At 47.9% G+C, this 19,290-nt stretch overlaps 1 protein-coding gene across 1 annotated transcript in view; it reads left to right on the top strand.

The window, feature by feature from the left end:
* Window positions 1–19,290, top strand: part of LOC119978942 (otoancorin-like) — a 59,739-nt gene that overhangs the window by 30,803 nt on the left and 9,646 nt on the right. The window contains exons 20-24 of the mRNA XM_038820889.1: window positions 289–418; window positions 9,490–9,677; window positions 11,081–11,236; window positions 15,987–16,129; window positions 17,253–17,389. Of these exons, the coding sequence (XP_038676817.1) occupies window positions 289–418; window positions 9,490–9,677; window positions 11,081–11,236; window positions 15,987–16,129; window positions 17,253–17,389 (754 nt within the window). The remainder of the gene's footprint in view (window positions 1–288; window positions 419–9,489; window positions 9,678–11,080; window positions 11,237–15,986; window positions 16,130–17,252; window positions 17,390–19,290) is intronic.

Below are 19,290 nucleotides of genomic sequence, written 5' to 3'. Positions count from 1 at the left end.
AATCACTGAGTGTCTTTAAAACAGATAGATAGGTTTTTGATCAATAAGGGGATCAGGGGTTATGGGGAGAAGGCAAGAGAATGGGGATGAGAAAATATCAGCCATGATTGAATGGAGGAGCAGGCTCGATGGGCCAAGTGGCCTAATTCTGCTCCTAATTCTGTGAAAACAGATCATATTCGACAGTTACACGCCCCAAATGTCTGAATAATTATTTCTACAGTTTCATCCAGTGTATTGAAATGCTTTGATACATTCTATTTTTCCTTGTTCCTCCCCCTTTCTCAGTTTCCGGATATACTATTGCAGTTAGCATTGGAAGTAGAGGGGATGGTCATAAATCAGGATTTCCTGGCTGTGGTGTTCGATGCTGTCAGAAAAACAAGTGGGAATGATAAACCCTCCAGTCCATCACCAGGTGAATTTCTTTTCCTTTACAGAGAACTGAGTCTACCTTGAAAAATGGCTCACCTCTCCATGTGCACCTATAACAAAGTCTTTCTTTCTGGAAGAGCATTCTGCTTGGGTTTGGTTGATTTTTAAATCGCTTCTATTTTTGCCCAACCAATGTTAAATTTAATCCTGTCTGATGGCGCCAACCTTGAAAGCAGTGGTCACTGCTATCTCAAGCTAGTTAAACACGTTTGGTGTCTGTTTCCTGCTTAACAGTATAGCATTTAAGATTGTGCACTCAATAGAGTCTAACGACAGAGGAGGAGGCCATTTGACCCATCATGCTGGTGCTAGCACTTTGACAGATCTGTATGGTTAGCCCCATTTCAGCCATCCCCCAAAAGTCCCATTTATTGAAAATGATTATTCAATCTGATTCCGCCGTCATTCAGGTTGCACATTCCAGTTCATAATAATTCAATCTTTTTTAAAAAGGGGGGGGGGGGCTAGAGGCAGAGATAGTTGGTCTAGGAGGATTTAGAGGTGTTGTGAGAGTGGGCCCAGGAGGATTGAGAGGCAGTGTGAGAGTGGGCCCAGGAACATTGAGAGGCAGTGTGAGAGTGAGCCCAGGAGGATTGAGAGGCAGCATGAGAGTGGGCCCAGGAGGATTGAGAGGCAGCGTGAGAGTGGGCCCAGGAACATTGAGAGGCAGTATGAGAGTGGGCCCAGGGACATTGAGAGGCAGTGAGAGTGGGCCCAGGAGGATAGAGAGGCAGTGTGAGAGTGAGCCCAGGAGCATTGAGAGGCAGTGTGAGAGTGGGCCCAGGAGCATTGAGACGCAGTGTGAGAGTGGGCCCAGGAGGGTTTAAAGGCAGTGTGAGAATGGGCCCAGGAGCATTGAGAGGCAGTGTGAGAGTGAGCCCAGGAGGATTGAGAGGCAGTGTGAGAGTGGGCCCAGGAGCATTGAGAGGCAGTGTGAGAGTGAGCCCAGGAGCATTGAGAGGCAGTGTGAGAGTGAGCCCAGGAGCATTGAGAGCCAGTGTGAGAGTGGGCCCAGGAGCGTTGAGAGGCAGTGTGAGAGTGGGCCCAGGAGGGTTTAAAGGTAGTGTGAGAGTGGGCCCAGGAGCATTGAGAGGCAGTGTGAGAGTGGGCCCAGGAGGATTGAGAGCCAGTGTGAGAGTGGGCCCAGGAGTATTGAGAGGCAGCGTGAGAGTGGGCCCAGGAGCATTGAGAGGCAGTGTGAGAGTGGGCCCAGGAGCATTGAGAGGCAGCGTGAGAGTGGGCCCAGGAGCATTGAGAGGCAGTGTGAGAGTGGGCCCAGGAGCATTGAGAGGCAGCGTGAGAGTGGGCCCAGGAGCATTGAGAGGCAGCGTGAGAGTGGGCCCAGGAGCATTGAGAGGCAGTGAGAGTGGGCCCAGGAGCATTGAGAGGCAGCGTGAGAGTGGGCCCAGGAGCATTGAGAGGCAGTGTGAGAGTGGGCCCAGGAGGATTGAGAGGCAATGTGAGAGTGAGCCCAGGAGCATTGAGAGGCAGTGTGAGAGTGGGCCCCGGAGGATTGAGAGGCAGTGTGAGAGTGGGCCCAGGAACATTGAGAGGCAGTGAGAGAGTGGGCCCATGAACATTGAGAGGCAGTGTGAGAGTGGGCCCAGGAACATTGAAAGGCAGTGTGAGAGTGGGCCCAGGAGCATTGAGAGGCAGTGTGAGAGTGGGCCCAGGAGGATTGAGAGGCAGTGTGAGAGTGGGCCAAGGGGGATTGAGAGGCAGTGTGAGAGTGGGCCCAGGAGGATTGAGAGGCAGTGTGAGAGTGGGCCCAGGAACATTGAGAGGCAGTGTGAGAGTGGGCCAAGGGGGATTGAGAGGCAGTGTGAGAGTGGGCCCAGGAACATTGAGAGGCAGTGTGAGAGTGGGCCCAGGAGCATTGAGAGGCAGTGTGAGAGTGGGCCCAGGAGGATTGAGAGGCAGTGTGAGAGTGACCCCAGGAACATTGAAAGGCAGTGTGAGAGTGGGCCCAGGAGCATTGAGAGGCAGTGAGAGTGGGCCCAGGAGCATTGAGAGGCAGTGTGAGAGTGGGCCCAGGAACATTGAGAGGCAGTGTGAGAGTGGGCCCAGGAGCATTGAGAGCCAGTGTGAGAGTGGGCCCAGGAGCGTTGAGAGGCAGTGTGAGAGTGGGCCCAGGAGGGTTTAAAGGTAGTGTGAGAGTGGGCCCAGGAGCATTGAGAGCCAGTGTGAGAGTGAGCCCAGGAGCATTGAGAGGCAGTGTGAGAGTGGGCCCAGGAGCATTGAGAGGCAGTGTGAGAGTGAGCCCAGGAGCATTGAGAGGCAGTGTGAGAGTGAGCCCAGGAACATTGAGAGGCAGTGTGAGAGTGGGCCCAGGAGGATTGAGAGGCAGTGTGAGAGTGGGCCCAGGAGGATTGAGAGGCAGTGTGAGAGTGGGCCCAGGAGCATTGAGAGGCAGTGTGAGAGTGGGCCCAGGAGGGTCTAAAGGCAGTGTGAGAGTGGGCCCAGGAGCATTGAGAGGCAGCGTGAGAGTGGGCCCAGGAGGATTGAGAGGCAGTGTGAGAGTGGGCCCAGGAGCATTGAGAGGCAGTGTGAGAGTGGGCCCAGGAGGGTCTAAAGGCAGTGTGAGAGTGGGCCCAGGAGGATCGAGAGGCAGTGTGAGAGTGTGCCCAGGAACATTGAGAGGCAGTGTGAGAGTGAGCCTAGGAGCATTGAGAGGCAGTGTGAGAGTGGGCCCAGGAGGATTGAGAGGCAGCGTGAGAGTGGGCCCAGGAACATTGAGAGGCAGTGTGAGAGTGAGCCCAGGAGGATTGAGAGGCAGTGTGAGAGTGAGCCCAGGAGCATTGAGAGGCAGCATGAGAGTGGGCCCAGGAGCATTGAGAGGCAGTGTGAGAGTGGGCCCAGGAGGATTGAGAGGCAGCATGAGAGTGGGCCCAGGAGGATTGAGAGGCAGTGTGAGAGTGGGCCCAGGAACATTGAGAGGCAGTGTGAGAGTGGGCCCAGGAGTATTTAGAGGCAGTGTGAGAGTGGGCCCAGGAGGGTCTAAAGGCAGTGTGAGAGTGGGCCCAGGAGCATTGAGAGGCAGTGTGAGAGTGGGCCCAGGAGCATTGAGAGGCAGTGTGAGAGTGAGCCCAGGAGCATTGAGAGGCAGTGTGAGAGTGGGCCCAGGAGCATTGAGAGGCAGTGTGAGAGTGGGCCCAGGAGCATTGAGAGGCAGTGTGAGAGTGGGCCCAGGAGGATTGAGAGGCAGTGTGAGAGTGGGCCCAGGAGCATTGAGAGGCAGTGTGAGAGTGAGCCCAGGAGGATTGAGAGGCAGCATGAGAGTGGGCCCAGGAGCATTGAGAGGCAGCGTGAGAGTGGGCCCAGGAACATTGAGAGGCAGTGTGAGAGTGGGCCCAGGAGGGTCTAAAGGCAGTGAGAGTGGGCCCAGGAGCATTTAGAGGCAGTGTGAGTGTGGGCCCAGGAGTATTTAGAGGCAGTGTGAGAGTGGGCCCAGGAGGATTGAGAGGCAGTGTGAGAGTGGGCCCAGGAGCATTGAGAGGCAGTGTGAGAGTGGGCCCAGGAGTATTTAGAGGCAGTGTGAGAGTGGGCCCAGGAGGGTCTAAAGGCAGTGTGAGAGTGGGCCCAGGAGCATTGAGAGGCAGTGTGAGAGTGGGCCCAGGAGCATTGAGAGGCAGTGTGAGAGTGAGCCCAGGAGCATTGAGAGGCAGTGTGAGAGTGGGCCCAGGAGCATTGAGAGGCAGTGTGAGAGTGGGCCCAGGAGCATTGAGAGGCAGTGTGAGAGTGGGCCCAGGAGGATTGAGAGGCAGTGTGAGAGTGGGCCCAGGAGCATTGAGAGGCAGTGTGAGAGTGAGCCCAGGAGGATTGAGAGGCAGCATGAGAGTGGGCCCAGGAGCATTGAGAGGCAGCGTGAGAGTGGGCCCAGGAGCATTGAGAGGCAGTGTGAGAGTGGGCCCAGGAGGGTCTAAAGGCAGTGAGAGTGGGCCCAGGAGCATTTAGAGGCAGTGTGAGTGTGGGCCCAGGAGTATTTAGAGGCAGTGTGAGTGTGGGCCCAGGAGGATTGAGAGGCAGTGTGAGAGTGAGCCCAGGAGGATTGACAGCCAGTGTGAGAGTGGGCCCAGGAGGATTGAGAGGCAGCATGAGAGTGGGCCCAGGAGGATCGAGAGGCAGTGTGAGAGTGGGCCCAGGAGGATTGAGAGGCAGTGTGAGAGTGGGCCCAGGAGCATTGAGAGGCAGTGTGAGAGTGAGCCCAGGAGGATTGTGAGGCAATGTGAGAGTGGGCCCAGGAGGGTCTAAAGGCAGTGTGAGAGTGGGCCCAGGAGCATTGAGAGGCAGTGTGAGAGTGAGCCCAGGAGTATTTAGAGGCAGTGTGAGAGTGGGCCCAGGAGCATTGAGAGGCAGCGTGAGAGTGGGCCCAGGAGTATTTACAATAACCCTGGAGTTGGAGAGAATTAGAATGTAATGCTGGGGCTTGTAAGATAAGGTCCTGGGATCCTTATTTCATTCCTTCTCTCCAGAGATCCAGCTTTTATCACGTCTGCTTTAGCCCCAAATCCTTAATGGACATGAAAAGAGGGAGGAAGGGTGTGTAGGATTGTGGAGCCATGTGAGAAGAGTGGGCAGAATTGGATAACCTTCAGACGTGTAAATGTGATGGGACCCAGAGCTCTTAGACCACTCGAACGAGAGGACCACAGATATTGAACTTATGAGTAATTTAAAGAAAATTTGCAATGTAAAAATCACGCCATTCTGCCGAACATTGGCGTTTATCTCCATAAAGCTGCTCTTCAGGGTGACCAACCATCACTACTGGATTGTCCTGTATCTGAGTCCCATGTCCCGGGCTACAAGCTGCCAGGATGCTGTTTGTTCTGAAATGGATATTAAAACCCCGCCCTCCTCCCATCCTCACCACTCTCTCTCAGCTCTGGACTGTACCCCCCCTCGCCTCTCCACCTTTACACCCCCATCTCCCACCCCCCTCTAGCTGTGGACCATCCCTAACCCCATCTCATTGCTCTGGAACCCCACCACCACCGTCCACCTATGGCCACCTGATTCTAAATATTCTGCACGAGAGATCATCACCTTGTCATCCTGCTCCCAAAACCCTGGATTCCCCTTACCTTCAGCAAATTATCTGTTACATTCTGAAATGTTGTCATAATCTCCGCTTCAATTATTAAGTGAATTCACAGCCTCACAGCCATCTTGTTCTTTATTTGAACAATAACTAATTTATTGGATAGCACTGGGACTGCAGCGCTGAGGACCCGGGTTCGAGTCCCGGCCCTGGGTCACTGTCCGTATGGAGTTTGCACATTCTCCCCGTGTCTGCGTGGGTTTCACCCCCACAATCCAAAGATGTGCAGGTTAGGTAGAGTGGCCATGTTAAATTGCCCCTAAATTGTAAAAAAAAGTTTGGTACTCTAAATTTGTGAAAAAGAAAGTCCTGGGGATTAACTTTGCTACTTTCCCCCCACCATCAACACTGTCTCCAGTGTTTGAATATCATCCCTTGTGGCTCAGTGACCAGAACTGAGCATTGGTGAAGGAATCTGACCCAGCGATGTTCAGACATGATTTCCAGCTCTGCTGGGCCCCATGGCCATCGAGCATTGAGATTCCCCGGGACTGGGTTTAATGCAGCCCATCACCATGGGTACCATGGTGGCCAGACCCACTGAATCGTGGAAGAGGCCCCAGACCAGCCTTCCAGCCTCCTCCTGACGGGGCTTTCCTGCTGGTTCCACGACCGCGGTGGGCAAGTACCCCCATTGGACTGACATTATCCCAGCCCACGTCCCTTTCAGATGGCACCTACGGCTATTTCCTGGAGAAAGTTTATTGGCTGATTCTTTTTGTCCCCCACATTCCATTTTTTTGCTACCGGTTGCAAAGGAAACCTCATCAACCAGCGCCCTGGCCTGTTGCTTAATGCTGAATGTAGCCACTACTTGATGCTAATTACAGCAGAACTGACGTGGGTTAGTTTCAAGCCTGTTGCTGGTGTCAATTTCAGTCACTGGTAGAATCTGCAACCTAACACACACACCCGAATCCTGCAAAGCTCCATGATTCATGGGGAGCATTTACATATAAATTGCTGACCTTTAAGTGAGCTGACTGCGCAGCCTCCTGGACCCTGGGGAGTGCTCTCTATCTGTCCCATTCACCAGAGCTAGAAATCTGGGATGTGACAATGATTGGGTTTGTTTTCTGCTTCTTTTCAACCAATGTTTAATTATCAGGTAAAAGCCAAATACTGTGGATGCTGGAAATCTGAAATAACAACTGAAAATGCTGGACAAACGCAGCTGGTCTGGCAGCATCTGTGGAAAGAGAAACCAAGTTCACGTTGTGAGTCCAGCATTTTCAGCTCACTTATCAGGAATTCTTTTAAAACACAGAATTTGCACATTCAAAATAGGCCATTAGGTCCAACAAGTCCATGTTGGTGTTTGTGCAAAGAAAAACAAAAAGATTTGCATTTATATAGCACCTTCCGTGACGATCAGGCTCCCATAGCTTTTTTTTGTTGAAGCATAGTCACTGTTGCAAGGTCGGAAACATCACAGCCAATTTGCACACAGGAAACTCCCACAGACAGCAATGTGATGAATCATAGAATTTACATGCAGAAGGAGGCCATTCGGCCCATCGAGTCTGCACTGGCCCTTGGAAAGGGCACCCTACTTAAACCCACACCATCACCCTATCACCGTAACCCAGTAACCCCACCTAACCTTTTGGACACAAAGGGGCAATTTAGCATGGCCAATCCACCTAACCTGCACATCTTTGGACTGGGGAGGAAACGGAGCACCCGGAGAAAACCCACGCAGACACTGGGGGACAGTGCAAACTCCACACAGTCACCCAGGACCCTGGAGCTGTGATGCAGTTGTGCTAACCACTGTGCTAGCAGTTGATGTCCAGTTCATCTGTTTTTCATGATGTTGCTTGAGGGATAAATATTGGCCCGAAGACACCAAAGACAACTCTTTGTGTTTGAAATAGTGTCATTGAATCTTTTATATCCATCTGAGAGGGCAGATTTTAACATCTCATCCATAAGATAGCACTTCTGGCATTGCAGCACTCTCGTTCCTGGAGTGGAGTGTCAGGCTAGATTTTTGCGCTCAAGTTCTGGAATGGGAGTCGAATGTTCAACTTACTGGCCAAAGAGGCGAGCGTGCCACATGTTCTAACCTTTTTCTTCGGCGATCACTTGCTAACGACCATGATTGTCCACCTAAGAAATTCTGTGTTACTGTCGCGGGTTCTGTGGGTCCCTTGCATAACTGATGAGTCCGATCCTAGAGTCGCATCTCCAACCTCTGGTGTTTCCAGGAGGTGGGATTGCTCCCTGGACTTGAGATCACCAGAACACCTTTTTCTGGCTCCTTTTCTGGACTTCCTCTTGCCGTCGGACATTCTCGAAGAATTGTGTCTCTTCAATCAGAAGGTCCTCCAAGTAGGTCTCTTCTGAGCAAGGATATCCCAACGTTGATGCCTATGTTGCATTTCTTGAGGTAACGTTTTGGGGTGTCTCTGAAGCACTTCCTTTTGTCCTCCTCTTGTTCAGGAATTATCCTTGAGCTCGGTGAAGATTTGCTTTGGCAGTCGTGACTCGGGCATCCTAAGCAAATGGCCGGCCCAATGGAGTTGGTTTCAGATGATCATGGCCTCGATGCTAATGCTCTTGGCTCCTTCAAGGAAGCTGGTGTTAGTACATCTATCCTCCCAGGTGATGCGGAGAATCTGTCTCAGGCAGTGTTGATGGTACCTCTCCAGGGCCTTGAGGTGGAGCTTGTATGTAGTCCAAGTATATGCGCCATATAGACGAGTTGGGAGGATAAGGGCAGCACGGTTGCGCAGTGGTTAACACTGCTGCCTCACAGCGCTGAGGACCTGGGATCAGGGGTGAGCTGTCAAGATGGATACAGAACTGGCTAGGTCATAGAAGGCAGAGAGTAGCAATGGAAGGGTGCTTTTCTAATTGGAGGGCTGTGACTAGTGGTGTTCCACAGGGATCGGTGCTGGGACCTTTGCTGTTCGTAGTGTATATAAATGATTTGGAGGAAAATTTAACTGGTCTGATTAGTAAGTTTGCAGACGACACAAAGGTTGGTGGAATTGTGGATAGTGATGAGGACTGTCAGAGGATACAGCAGGATTTAGATCGTTTGGAGACTTGGGTGGAGAGGTGGCAGATGGAGTTTAATCCGGACAAATGTGAGGTAATGCATTTTGGAAGGTCTAATGCAGGTAGGGAATATACAGTGAATGGTAGAACCCTCAAGAGTATTGAAAGTCGGGCAGCACGGTGGCCTAGTGGCCTCACGGCGCTGAGGTCCCAGGTTCGATCCCGGCTCTGGTTCACTGTCCGTGTGGAGTTTGCACATTCTCCCCGTGTCTGCGTGGGTTTCGCCCCCACAACCCAAAAATGTGCAGAGTAGGTGGATTGGCCACGCTAAATTGCCCCTTAATTGGAAAAAATGATTGGGTAATCTAAAAAAAAATTAAAAAAAAAAAAAGAGTATTGAAAGTCAGAGAGATCTAAGTGTACAGGTCCACAGGTCACTGAAAGGGGCAACACAGGTGGAGAAAGTTTGAATAGTTTGATAGTGGAGTCATTCTCGGTGATACAGGTGCTGGGAAACACCCCGTTAAACGTGTCAAAAGGAGTCTGTTTTTCCCCGTTAAATCACACCCCTTGTTTCAACCACTAAGTGAATTCATAGTCTCTGTTTTTGTTGTTGAAACATTGACATTTTTCTCTTGCTCCTTGTCCGAAATCTTTTACATTTCGTCTTCTACCCCTGGGGTGAATCATGACTGTCTGCAGTCATTTCCAACACGTGCTCGTGAGTCAGTCGCCCACTTTAGATATCCTCCACTCTCACTTCATTTTCAATGCATTGTCAATGGTTTTAAGCTTCCTTTTTTAAATCCACTTTGGCTGCTTCCAATTATTTTCTCTTGATTGATTGTTAACGATGCATGTTGAATTTAATATTTTTCTGACTCATGTTCAAAGGTTCAGAGTTCTGAAGTGTTGAAATGTCACCCCCCGTTCATGTTTTCCTGCAGATTGCAGCAGTGTAAGAGAACCTTCCTTTGATCACATACTCAAGCTGGCTGATGCCAACTCCTTCTGGTCAGTCCAAGAGCTGAACTGCATGTCCGCTCAGACTTTTATAAAAAGTGTCGAACTCCTCGGTGCCCTGAAGAGTTTCAATATGATGCAGCTCACAGCTCTAAAGGACAAAGCCAAGAGGGTACGTGAGCACATCAACACAACTCATTGCAACTAGCATTTATCCAGCACCTTTAGGATAGTACAATATCCCAAGGCACTTTGCACTGAGCAACATTAGGAGAGGTTAAGACAGGTAGATTTTAATGAGCACCTTAACGGAGGAGGAAAATAGAGAGATTTAGGCAGGGAATTCCAGAGCTTGGAGCCCAGTAGCTAAAGGCATGGCCAAACGATGGTGGAGTGATGGGAATCAGGGGTGCTAAATAGGTCAAAAATAGAGGAGTGCAGAGGTCTTGGAGGGTTCAAAGCAAATTACTGCGGATGCTGGAATCTGAAATGAAAATAGAAAATACTGGACAACCTCAGCAGGTCTGATAGCATCTGTGGAGAGTGAACGGAGCTAACATTTCGAGTCTGGATGACTCTTTGTCAAAGGTGGAGAGAATTGGAAATAGGGTCAGATTTATACTGTTGTGGGAGGGTGAGGTGTGGGAGCAGTGGGTTGGATAGGGTCCAGAAATTGACAAAGATGTCGTGGACAGAAAGACAAAAGGAATGTAAATGGAGGTGATTAAGGCTAAGAAGGGTGCTGATAGTGGCACATAAAGAGATTAGAATGTGTGAATGGCAGAACAAAGGGGAGGTCAGTGAGCACAGGGGTGATGGATGAATGGAGCTGGTATGAGTTAGGGCACAGATCTACAGAGTTTAGGATGAATTGAAGTTTGCTGAGGGTTGGGGGCTGACGAGAGAGAGGTGGAGGAGGTGAGCCTGACTCAGCCTGGCTGATGTTGTGGGATTGGGGGTGGTTTAGCTCAATTGGCTGGACAGCTGGTTTGTGTTGCGGAGCAAGGCCAACGGCGCCTCACCGCTCCAGGGACCTGGGTTCAATTCCGGCCTCAGGTGACTGACTGTATGGAGTTTGCACTTTCTCCTCGTGTCTGCGTGAGTTTCCTGCGGGTGTTCCGGTTTCCTCCCACAGTCCAAAATTAGGCAGATTATGTGGACTGGCCATGCTAAATTGCCCCTTAGTGTCCAAAGAGGATAGGTGGGGTAGGGTGAAGGCGTGGGCTTAAGTCGGGTGCTCTTTCAGTGGGTCAGTGTAGACTCCTTCTGCACTGTTCTATGACCTTGCCCCCTTGCCTGATGGTGATCACTGGTGGTGATCCTCAGGTTAAATCACCACCAGTCAGCTCTTCCCCTCAAAGGAGAAAGCAGCCTATCACCTTCTGGGAAGGGGCAACTTTACTTTAACTGTGGGATAGTCTGCTCCAGCTTCCACAAGACCAGTGCAGCTCCTGTAAAATGCATGTGACATTCCTCTGTAATGGTGATGTGTTGAATGGTGCATGCAGTGTTTTCATTTTGGTGAGGGGCCAGTAGCAACTTCATGTTCACAAATACCAATTGTCCTTTCACAAGGCTTGGGGCCCAGTTCGAAGTTGGAAGAAATACCAGGTCGTCGCACTTGGACGCATTGCATTGGCTCTAAGCGAGAGTGAAATCAAAGAGCTGGAGCTTGTTTCCATCGACACCATCACTGTCCTGAGCCAACAGACAGAGTGGACTACAACACAGGTAAAGGAATGACTTCAATCACACAGGAGTCAGCCAAGAAACTTGGGGACCATCGTAATTTTATTTTCAGGAGGGGGTGCATACAATAAAGAAATTTGCTTTCATAGCTGGGAGAGGGAAGGTTCCTCGATTGTTGATACACCCCCAGGATACTATTCATCTGGAAGCCAAGAAGGGCACTTCCACCAGGGAAAGGCCATGAGAGCAAGCCCCATCTAGTCCTTGTCTACCCCTTTCTCTTTGGAGCGGAGGAGGATGAGAGGCGACTTAATAGAGGTTTATAAGATGATGAGGGGGATAGATAGAGTGGACGTTCAGAGACCATTTCCTCTGGTGGATGTAGCTGTTACAGGGGGGCATAACTATAAGATTTAGGGTGGGAGATATAGGAGGGATGTCCGAGGTAGCTTCTTTACTCAGAGAGTGGTTAGGGTGTGGAATGGACTGCCTGCTGCGATAGTGGAGTCGGACACTTTAGGAACTTTCAAGCGGTTATTGGATAGGCATATGGATAGGCATATTTCAGAGCCCCCCTGGGACCGATGTATAAAGATCAGTGCCTTAGAGCCAGCCTGCAGTCATCTGGAGTTCAACGACGAATAGGCTGGCTCTGTTGTAAGTGTATTAAAGTCTCTGTTCAGATCCAACTACACGTGTTCGCTGAATTGATGGTTCCATCAGAAACATCCTCTCCATATTCACTCTATCTAGGCCTCTCAGTATTCTGTAAGTTTCAGCCTTGGGTCACTGTCTGTGTGGAGTGTGCACATTCTCCGTGTCTCCATGGGTTTCTTTCAGGTGCTCCGGTTTCCTCCAAAAATGTGCAGGTTAGCTGGATTGGCATTGTTAAATTGCCCCTTGAAAAAATGCTTCATGAGATCCCCCTCATCCTTCTACTACAATCCAGAGTCCTCAACAGCTCCTTATATCACAAGGTCTTCATTCCAGGGATCATTCTTGTGTACCTGCCCTGGACACTTTCCAAGGCCAGCACATCCTTCCTAGATGCTGGGTCCAAAACTACTCACAATATTCCAAATGGGCTCTGACCAGAGCGTTAAACAGTTTCAACAGTACATTCCTGCTCTTGTATTCTCTCGACATGAATGCTAACATTGCATTTGCCTTCCTAACTGCCATTGAATCTGCCCAGTGAAGCTGCTGGACTGGCTGAGATCAGTAAACTCTGAATGAAGAGCGGGTAATCAAACTCGAGACTTGTCTGGGGACGTGGAAAACTTTGCTATGTTTTAAAAGTATACTCTTAACACGCTCTGCTGAATAGCTATCCACTTCCTTTTTTTTCCTTCTAAATTCAGAGTATCCAATTCATTTTTTCCAATTAAGGGGCACTTTAGCGTGGCCAATCCACCTATCCTGTACATCTTTTGGGTTGTGGGGGCGAAACCCACACATACACAGGGAGAATGTGCAAACTGCACACGGACAGTGACTAGCTATCCACTTCCAACAGAACACTGCAAAATATGAATAAAATGGATCATTTCTGTAAAAAGATATATATTTTAAAAAATGCATCTTTTGCTTCTTGGTGAACAATTTTAACCTTTATAACACTTTCATGGTTCCTTGTTGATTTTATTAATGTCAGACTGCTCCGCTATTGTGGCTCATATTCATCACCATTGACTCACCACTGCCCGTGTCTGATGCTGTCATCCTCACATGATGGTCAATGAGATCTAGGTAGAGCAGGGGACAACTGATTCATTTCAGCTACACTTACATAGAATTGAAGCTGCTTTAAATTGTTGTTTTAATGTAAACTCTGTTTTGGGGTGTGGAGCAGGGGGAACAGCAGCACCAACGCTGATTCAAACATCTAGGTGCCATTCCACTGACGATCTGGGGGGACTTCCCTCAGCCTGTCAGCAAACTCTGCCTCTCTCCTTTCTCCTTCACCCTCCAGTTCTGGTGCCTCACACTCCAAAGGCCAACTTGGGCCGCAATGATCAAAGGGATCAAAAATAAAGTTTTGCAATAATGGAGCTCCTTTCACAACCACCAGTTGTTTCGAAGTACATTACAGCAAATAAAGTACTTTTTGAAGTGTAGCCATATTGTAATGTAGAAAACGCAGCATCCAATATATATACACAGCATCTCCCCCAAACAACATGATAACAACCAGATAATGTTTTTAAAAATAAATTCCGAGTACCCAATTATTTTTTTCCAATTAAGGGGCAATTTAGTGTGGCCAATCCACCTACCCTGCGCATCTTTGGATTGCGGGGGTGAGACCCACACAGACACGGGGAGAATGTGCAAACTCCACACAGACAGTGACCGGGGACGGGATTGAGCCTGGTCCTCAGCGCCGTGAGGCAGCAGTGCTAACCACTGCGTCACTATGACGCCACAGTTTATTTGTGATGTTGATGAAGGATAAATATTGGCCAGGACACGAGGATTAACACCCTTCTCTTTTTGAAAGAGTGCCATGGGATCTTTCACATCCACTTGTGCAGGCAAATGGAGCCTCAGCATTGATGTCTCATTTGAAAGATGACTCCTTTGACATAGAACATACAGTGCAGAAGGAGGCCATTTGGCCCATCAAGTCTGCACCGACCCACTTAAGCCCTCACTTCCACCCTATCCCCGTAACCCAATAACCCCTCCTAACCTTTTTGGTCACTAAGGGCAATTTACCATGGCCAGTCCACCTAACCTGCACGTCTTTGGACTGTGGGTGGAAACCGGAGCAGCCGGAGAAAACCCACGCAGACACGGGGTTTTGCATACTCCTGCTTATTGACACGGGGAGAACATGCCGACTCGGCACAGACAGTGACCCAACAGGGAATTGAACCTGGGACCCTGGAGCTGTGAAGCCACAGTGCTATCCACTTGAAATGAAATGAAAATCGCTTATTGTCACGAGTAGGCTTCAATGAAGTTACTGTGAAAAGCCCCTAGTCGCCACATTCCGGCGCCTATTCAGGCAGGCTGGTACGGGAATTGAACTGTGCTGCTGGCCTGCCTTGGTCTGCTTTAAAAGCCAGTGATTTAGCCCAGTGTACTAAACCAGCCCCGTGCTACCGTATGCCTGTGCAGCAATCCCTCAGCATTGCACTGGAGTACCAGTGTAGACCTTGGTATTCAAGTCCTGAAGTGGGACTATGAACCTGGAAACTTGTGAATTGGAAACAAGAATACTACCCGCCCACACTATAGGGATTAGGGGGACATAGGAACTGAAGGAGCCCAGTCAGCCCTTTGGTTTTGTTCTGCGATTCAGTTAAATCATGACCGATCTACATTTCAACTCCACCTACCTGCTTTTGTTCCATATCCGTTGGTGCACTTGCCGAATAAAAATCTATCCATCTCTGGACTGAGAGTCAAAGTTAATGTTTCTTCGGAACTCTGCTTCAATCTCTTTTTTGGGGAGAAAGAGTTCCAGATTTCCACAATGCTTTGTGTGAAGAAATGCTTTCTGACATCATCCCATCATCCCAATTTTAAGATTATGCTCTTAGGTTCTGGATTCCCCCAGAGGAAATAGTTACTCTCCATCTACTCGATCAAATACTTTAATCGTCTCAAACACCTCATTAATATCACGCCTTGGTTTTCAATAAGCAGGCGTATGCAAAACTAATCTATGCAATCTATTCTCATAATATCTCATAATATGATTATTGCGAGATGGCTATTTAACCATGAGAGGATCACAGCCAGGTGTGATTGTGCTCTTGCATGTTCTAGCGAGGGTGAACAGTAAACCATCCCTTCATATAATCACAGAGCTTTAAAAAAAAACTAAAGCCAAGTATGATATTTGCCCACACGAGACTTATTTTTTAAGGGATCGGTTTATCTTTTAGGCAAATATTTGGTGCAATTTTTTTTAATCTAGAAAGAAAAAGCCATTTTCACAATTTTATTGAAAACTGTTTTCCTCTTGCCAAAAGGATGGAAGCAGCATAAAATCAGTTATTCAATGGGGAATGTTAATATTATTAATCATAAAAATTGTTTTATAGAAAATGAGGGAATTAAGCCCCGTTTTACTCAATCATCCTAGGGAAACTGTGTGAAGCAGACGTGTTAATCATGTCTTCTGTTGAAAGCAACCAGTTAACCTGGATGCCATGGGGCGCTGAATTCTGACTACAGGCCATCCTCAGACATACGACACAATTGGTTGGACGGTGAGGTAATCCAGAGCAACCACCTCTTTCCCCATAGATCTGTTGGCCTTCACTGTTTGAGCATGCGAGGTTTAATGATATTGGATGAAATCTGGGACAAAATGGGTGAACCAAAGTATACCCTGAAAGAGTTTCATAGAAACCCAGTCCTCAGTGGGGATATTTCCAGTCAGTTTATATAAAAATGTCATTGCATTTTTAAAAATCCTCATCCTTACACTTCCATGGCCTCGCCCCTCCCTATCTCTGTAATAATCTCCTCCAACCCACAACCCTCTGAAATCTCCACACCCCCTTAATTCTGGCCTCATGTGCATCCGCAATTTTAATTGCTCCACCATTGGTGATTCTTTCAGCTGCCAGTTCCTTAGCTCTAGAATTTGTTTGTTAAACCTTTCCATCCCACCCCACCTCTCTTTACCCCTCCTTTTAAAATGTTCCTTAAAACCTACCTCTGCTCTTGGTCATCAGTCCTAATATTTCCTTAGGCAGGTTGTCTGATTTATACACCTTGAAGCGCTTTATGTTGTTTTCTTACTGTTGTATAATTAAGGCTTCTTTCTTGACAGGCTAGATCTATTTTGGAAGTCTTTCTGCAAGATTCTGGTCTGACAGTTGATGCTATGAAAGGTTGGGACTTGGTGGGATCAGGGAGCTTGCTGTGTGCCATGGATGACCATGAAGTCAACTCCTTGAGTGCTGCCACCTACAGGTAGATCCGGTTTTACACAATCAGCAGCATGCCTCATGGTTTATTGAGAGTATGGAATGGGGATTTAGTGTTTTTTTGGTTAATGTCATTTTTGAAATCTTTGAAAACGGGCAATGTGGGATACTTTTGATTTACAGTGTATATGTAATGTGATCTGTGTGAAATATACATCTATCTCCGGACATAGCTGTAGGAAAAGTCCTCCTTGTTTTGTTTTTGGCTTCTTCTTGATTTTACATTTTTTATGAACTGACCCTGGGGCCCTCTTACTCTGCCTATTTGGGTTCAGCCACACGAGTCCCATGTGGGTAAGACTGGGTGGGGGTGGCAGGTTCCCATCCCTGAAGGACTTATTGGGAATGATGGTCAGAGTGTGCAGTCGCTTATAGAAGCAGGAGGAGCCATTCAGCCCCTTCAGCCTGTTCCACCATTCAATACGATCATGGCTGATCTGCAACCGAACTCCATGTGCCCACCTCTGACCCAAATACCTTAATATCATATCTCAACCAAATTAACAATTGGTCTGGCAGTTCAAACTAGTTTTGACAAAGGCAAACGAGCTTTGACAAACGTGAACTCTTTTCTCTCAGACCCGCTGAGATTTTCCAGCATTTTCTCTTTCAGTTCAAACTAGTATTCTTATTTCCCTGTTTTACTGGTGTTCCATTTTAAAGTCTACAATACCAATCCAGACCACTTTTCCTATTTCCTTGTTTTACTATTTTTTCCTTGTGGGGATAAATTGCCTTTTGCGGAAGAGAGTTTGTGTGTAGAAGTATTTTATTATTTCACACCTGAAAGATCTTCCTCTAATTTTTAAATTATGCCACCCGCAGTCTTCGACTCAACTCAACCACGAGTCTAATCCTGAAAGAGGGACAGGTGGTCTGGGTGAGTGACCTCCGCTCACATGCCAGAAGCAGGAGAGACTGTGGTTTGATTTTTGCATCCAAATGGTATCTTTTTTATTCTCATTCTCTGGTGCCTATGCCCAGATTACTGAGTTCATTTTCACAGTGTGCTATAATTGGGTTGAATCCATGGCTTCTGGGTGCACCCTGACTGTTCTTAAATTTTACCCTAGCTGTTAAATTACACTCAACTGTTGTGTTGCCTGCAGTGTTGCAGCTGGGAGGATTGGCGAGATTGTCTGCAAGGTGGAGGTCCTCCAAGAATTGCTAAAGAAAGCCAGAAACAGTTTCGGAAATGTCGAAGATTGGCGCCACTTCAATCTTCAGGAGGTTGGAACAATAGCAGGTTAGATTGGTGAGCATGTGTGTGAGCGAGGGAGAGCATTGAAAGCAAAGCAAGGAATAGCCCAAAGGGTAGAAAAGTAAGTAGCAATGGAGTTTAAGGATTTAAGAGATCAAGGAATGGCAAAAAGTAATTGATCCTATCAAAGCTCATTTCACTCCATACATCATTTTCTCAGTGACAGATTCAATCCTTCCGCTTAATCTCCTGATGCACATAGCAGGAGATAAAACTCAAAACACCCCCTCAAAGGGGGCAAAGAGCAGTTGCATTTTTTTTAATGGGATGGAATTAAGCAAAATTTAAAAGCAAAAACTGAAATGGTGCATAATGATGGAGAAAATTAAAAAATATAAAATTGGTTTGCAAAATAAAAAAATAGTCGACTCTAACAATTAACTGAGGAAAGATTGAAGCTTAGGGACAGAAGAGGTGAATAACTCCAGTGTAGGGGTGCCACGGTGGTGCAGTGGTTAACATTACTGCACCACGCCGCCGAGGACCCGAGTTCAATCCTGGCCCCGGGTCACTGACTGTGTGGAGTTTAAACACTCTCCCCGTGTCTGGGTGGGTCTCACCCACACAACCCAAAGGTGTGTAGGGTAGGTGGATTGGCGATGCAAAATGCCCCTTAATTGGAGAAAAAAAAAATAACTCCGGTATTATTAAAAAAAAAATTTAGAGTACCCAATTCATTTTTTCCAATTAAGGGGCAATTTAGCGTGGCCAATCCACCTACCCTGCACATCATTTTGGGTTGTGGGGGCGAAACCCACGCAAACTCAGAGAGAATGTGCAAACTCCACATGGACAGTAACCCAGAGCCGGGATCAAACCTGGGATCTCGGCACTGTGAGACACCAGTGCTAACCACTGCGTCACTGTGCTGCCTTTATAACACCAGTATTATTACTGAGTTATACACAACAGGATCTTTTGGGTTCAATCCCAACCTATGTTAACTTTTATCCTGGCTTTGGGGATGGGGAGAGTGGTTGGTGGATGTGGGGTGCAGTGGTTGATGGGGGCAGGAGAGCATTGGTTGGTCTGGGGAGGGTGTAGTGTGCTGTGCGGTCTGTGAATTTGTGTATCGGAGTGTGAGAGAGAGTTTGGAATGTGAATTTGGGTGTGGGTAATACTGGCAAGACTGTTAATTTCCCGCTCCAAGTATCCTTGAAGAATTGAATCAACCACATATGGGAGATCAAGTTACAAATAGAATAGACAAGTTTCCTTGAAGGACACAAGTGAACCCATTGAGTTACCATGAGATCCCAGCAGTGGTTTTTTACCTGGTGTGAAATTCAAGCCTACAGACTTCCAGAATTACTGACCTGAATTATACAGCTTTGAAATGTAATGGGCATGGACCAGCAACAAGTGGTGGAGATGATTGGCTAACTCATGCAAGGATACTATCAGGGAGGTGAAGTTTTGTATTAATACAGCGAACAATCCTCTCCCGAAAGCCAAGAATCAATTCACACAGTCAAACCGTTGTACATTAAATGAACCCGGACATACTCCTCGTTAATCAACAAGATAGGGGCAGTAACAGAGGATATACACTCCAGCCAACCCACCTACCAACTCTTGATTTTAAGTATGGTTAAAAGGCCATTTCACCACCTCCTCTGTGGCTCTAGTCCCTGCCTCAACCTCCATTCAGACATCTCACATGGCACAGATAAACTTTGCTCAATGTGACACCAAAGACTTCTGCCCCCAAAATGGCAAGATCAAGTCTCCCATTTCGGTGTTAAAGCAAATCCAGTGTAAACATATGAAAACCTGACCTTTGGCATAGAGACTGTCAATCTTTCAATTTGCAATTCAACAACAGAATTTGAAATGAATGAAATAAACTATAAAATGTAAGAACCGGCATGGTAGCACAGTGGTTA

Source organism: Scyliorhinus canicula, chromosome 15 (assembly GCF_902713615.1).
Source record: "Scyliorhinus canicula chromosome 15, sScyCan1.1, whole genome shotgun sequence".
NCBI lineage: Eukaryota > Metazoa > Chordata > Chondrichthyes > Carcharhiniformes > Scyliorhinidae > Scyliorhinus > Scyliorhinus canicula.
Note: the sequence above shows the minus strand (reverse complement) of the source record. Positions and strands in the feature narration are given on the sequence as shown.